General features: G+C 38.1%; 1 protein-coding gene across 1 annotated transcript; it reads left to right on the top strand.

The window, feature by feature from the left end:
* Positions 1-1,057: 1,057 nt before the first annotated feature.
* Positions 1,058-2,392, top strand: LOC140862769 (uncharacterized). The gene is made up of 2 exons (XM_073265804.1): positions 1,058-1,507; positions 1,889-2,392. The coding sequence occupies exons 1-2, from the start codon at positions 1,058-1,060 to the stop codon at positions 2,390-2,392; spliced, it is 954 nt and encodes a 317-aa protein (XP_073121905.1).
* Positions 2,393-4,383: the final 1,991 nt, after the last annotated feature.

The raw sequence follows: 4,383 nt of genomic DNA, 5'->3' as shown, positions 1-4,383 counted from the left end.
CCAGTTGAAGGTTAAAGAGGGAGATGTTCAGAAAACGGCTTTTAGAACTCGTTATGGCCATTACGAGTTCTTAGTAATGTCGTTTGGAGTTACCAATGCACCAGCAATATTCATGGATCTTATGAACAGAGCGTTCCAACCTTTTTTGGATCAGTTTGTCATAGTATTCATAGATGACATCTTGATTTACTCTTGTAGTTTAGATGAGCATCGCCAGCATTTAACTACGGTTTTGCAGATTTTGAAAGAGAAACAGTTGTATGCTAAGTTCAGTAAGTGTGAATTTTGGGTTGACCAGATTTCATTTTTGGGAAACTTAGTTTCAGCGAAGGGAATAGAGGTTGATCCGTCAAAAATAGAGGCAATTAAAAATTGGGTTACTCCAAAGAATGCTACAGAGATACGGAGTTTCTTGGGATTAGTAGGCTACTATATTAGATTCATTCAGGATTTCTCCAAGATAGCGCTACCACTAACGTCATTAACTCGCAAAAGTGCGAAGTTTGAATGGTCTGATCAGTGTGAGAAAAGCTTTGTAGAGTTGAAGGAAAAGTTGATGACAGCACCAGTTCTAGCCATACCAGAAGGCTGAGGTCGATTCGTAATTTATACAGATGCTACCAAGTGTGGATTAGGGGCTGTTTTGATGCAAGATGGAAAGGTAATAGCATATGCTTCACGATAGCTGAAGATTCATGAAAAGAATTACCCTACCCACGACCTTGAATTGGCAGCAGTTGTCTTCGCATTGAAACTATGGAGACATTATCTGTATGGTGAGAAGTGCCAGATTTTCACCGATCATAAGAGCTTGAAATATTTCTTCACTCGGAAGGAGTTGAACATGAGACAGAGAAGATGGCTCGAATTGGTGAAAGATTATGACTGTGACATTAGCTATCACCCGGGTAAAGCTAATGTAGTAGCTGATGCTTTGAGTCGTAAGTATGCGACTTTGAACAGAATGACAACTCAACAGGAGTTGATTGCAGATTTTGAACGACTCTGATTGGAAGTGATTGAACCAAAGGAGGTTTGTGCCATATCAACTTTAACAATGGTTCCAAGTTTGCTCGACAAGATTCGAACAGGTCAGTCTTCAGACCAGCAAGTGTTAACTTGGAAACATAAAAATGAAGCCAAATGTGGTTCATTGTATACAGTGAAGGATGGGATCGTACATCACAAAGGGCGAATGTTGATACCAGCAGTAGATTCACTGAGGGAAGAGGTGATGACTGAGACTCACACTGTGCTGTATTCTATTCACCCAGGGAGTACAAAGATGTTCAAGGATTTACAGAAACTATACTGGTGGCCAGGTATGAAGAAAGACATCGTTAAGTTTGTTAACAAGTGTTTGACTTGTCAACAGGTGAAAGTTGAACATCAAAGACCAGCAGGACTTTTGAAACCATTACCCATTCCTACATGGAAATGGGAAGACGTCACTATAGACTTCGTGGTTGGATTGCCAACTACACCAAGGAGAATGAATTCAATATGGGTGATAGTTGACAGATTGACAAAGTCAGCTCATTTCCTACCAGTCAGAAACAACTTCTCGATGAATCAATATGCAGATTTGTATATTCAAGAGGTAGTCAGATTTCATGGAGTTCCAGCAAGGATAGTCTCTAACAGGGATCCTAGGTTCACTTCGAACTTTTGGAAAAGTCTACATCATGGATTGGGAACAAAGCTAGCCTTGAGTACAGCTTTCCATCCGCGGACAGATGGACAATCTGAGCGAGTTATTCAGATACTGGAGGGTTTACTTAGGGCTTGCATGATTGACTTCGGAGGAAATTGAGAATCAAAGTTGACTTTAGTGGAGTTTACCTACAACAATAGTTATCAAACCACTATTGGGATGGCTCCTTATGAGGCTTTGTATGGGAGGAAATTTAGGAATCCATTGCATTGGGATGAAGTGGGAGAAAGAGCTATTTTAGGACCAGAAATAGTGCAGCAGACAGTCAACATGATAGCGAAAATCAAGGACAAGATGTTGACAGCACAGAGTCATCAGAAAAGCTATGCCGATCAAAGGCGTAGGGATTTGGAATTTCAGGTGGGTGACCATGTGTTCTTGAAGGTGTCACCTTGGAAGGGAGTCTTGAGATTTGGAAAGAAAAGAAAGCTGAGCCCGAGATATATAGGGTCTTTTGAGATCCTAGACAAGGTTGGAGCAAGAGCTTACCGAGTATCATTTCCTCCAAATCAGGAAGGAGTGCACAACGTTTTCCATATCTCTATGTTGAGGAAGTACATCGCAAATCCTTCCCACATCATTCACCACAAGCCAGTTCAATGGACGCCCGACTTGTCCTATGAAGAGACTCCTGTTCAAATTTTGGATAAGCGAGTCCGAAAGTTGAGAAACAAATAGATCAAAATGGTTAAGGTCTTGTGGCACAATCAACTAGTGGAAGAGGCAACATGGGAAACCGAGCAATACATGCGTAATCATTATCCAGAACTGTTTGGTAAGTCGAATTTCGAGGACGAAATTCATTTAAGGAGGGTAGAGTTGTAAGGTCCAAAAATCCACTAAATCGCTCATGATGATTTTAAGATGATTTTTATGATGTTGTGAGTTTAAATTATTTTTAAGTTATGAATTATGAATATGATTTCATGTCTACATATATTTTATTTTAACAATTTTGAGTAAGTTCACGGCTTCAGGCTGAGTTTGATTCTGGACTCACGGGACGAGGCTAACCAATGAACGAGGTGATAGAGTACATTTTATGAGAGTTTTAAGTATTATATTGATATGCTTATTATGTATGAGTTGGGGGATAGTATTTTTATCAAACGATTCGGGACCCGTGACTGACTGTAATTTAGAGATGAACACACATTACGTGTTGAATGATCATTATCATATCTATCTACCCAGTTCCCCACCCCATTACTTCTCATGTCCCTTTGTTCCCTTGACTCTCACTTTTTCCCTATCCTCTACACGATTTCTTCTCCCTTCTCTCCATTCTATCATTTTCTCCTTCTAGTTTCTTTATTAAACCTTCACGATTCTTCAAGATAGTAAAAATACAAAGTTCCAAATCTCGTTCTTGGTGTGGTTAGCTCGTTGCCAAGAATCCGAATCAACTCCGTCTTCATTTCAAGGCAAGTACAAATTTAAAAGATTTTGAAACTCATTCAAGCTATTATGTATTTTTATATGAATTGAAGTATGTTGAGATATGTATGCATGATTTTCATGAATTTCAAAAGCATGAAGTTATAATTTTACGAGATCGTGAAGCATAGGTTGTACTTGTCAAGTTCTTGAGTTGATTCAAGAGATTCATGTTCTTTTAAGATTTTAGTGTTTCGAAGTTAGTTAATTCATGTTCAACTACAATAAAATGAGTTTTGATGATTTATGTAGCTAGGATTTTGGGTAAAAGAAGTTTATGTTTGATGTTTGAAGTTTGAAGTGTTGAAGTTGTGTTCGGTGGCACCGAATTACCAACACTTGTTATAATTTTGAGGATAAAAATTCATTTACTGATCCAAATGATATGAGGCCAACTTTATTTGTAAACTAAATTCTTTATCTACAACTTTCATGTTTCAAGTTTTGTTAAAAGCATTTTGGAAGATTGGTCAAATTTGCCCCGAATTGTGTCGAGTGTTTTTAATTCCTGGCAGTGACACATCTAGGGCGAATGAGCATAACTTCTTACTGAGAACTAAAATTTAGGTTAGGTTTTTGGCATTAGAAAGAAAAGATCAAGAGCTACAACTTTCATGTTTACTACTTGTTCAAATTCCGACTTAAACATAGAGTTTTGGAGCGAGCAAGCAGACCCATCTGCGTAGGGCATGTGCGCCAGCTCCCGACAAGTCCAGCGGCCACGCATGACCCATGAATTTCAAGTTTTTTTATGTTATTTTAGGGTCTTAATTTCATGGTTATGATCTTTTAAGGTTTCTAAAATATTTTTAAGAGTTCTTATGCAAAATTTCAAGTTTTAAGGTCAAGAACGGAGAGAACGACTTATGTGGATGGATTATGTTATGTGATTCATGTACAGGTTTAAGTTTCATTAATGAAACCTATGTTCAATATGAAAGTAAGATTTTAATCATCTATGACATGCATAAAGTTATTGAGTAAAGGTTTATGCTCATGAAGTTAAAGTTATGATGGAAATTACGATGATACAATGATGTTTCATAAAGAAGGAAATTATATGATGAATGAGAAATTATGATGAAATGAATGATGTATGATGAAGCATAAAGAATTTTTATGTCTTATGTGTCTTTGTGGTGGCAAATATGGGATTGATACTTCGGGATGGGCGCCGGAGGGACCTTTTCCAAATCTACGGGACTGGCACTTCGGGATAAGCTCCGGAGGGG

This window comes from Henckelia pumila, chromosome 4, assembly GCF_033568475.1.
Source record: "Henckelia pumila isolate YLH828 chromosome 4, ASM3356847v2, whole genome shotgun sequence".
Lineage (NCBI taxonomy): Eukaryota > Viridiplantae > Streptophyta > Magnoliopsida > Lamiales > Gesneriaceae > Henckelia > Henckelia pumila.
Note: the sequence above shows the minus strand (reverse complement) of the source record. Positions and strands in the feature narration are given on the sequence as shown.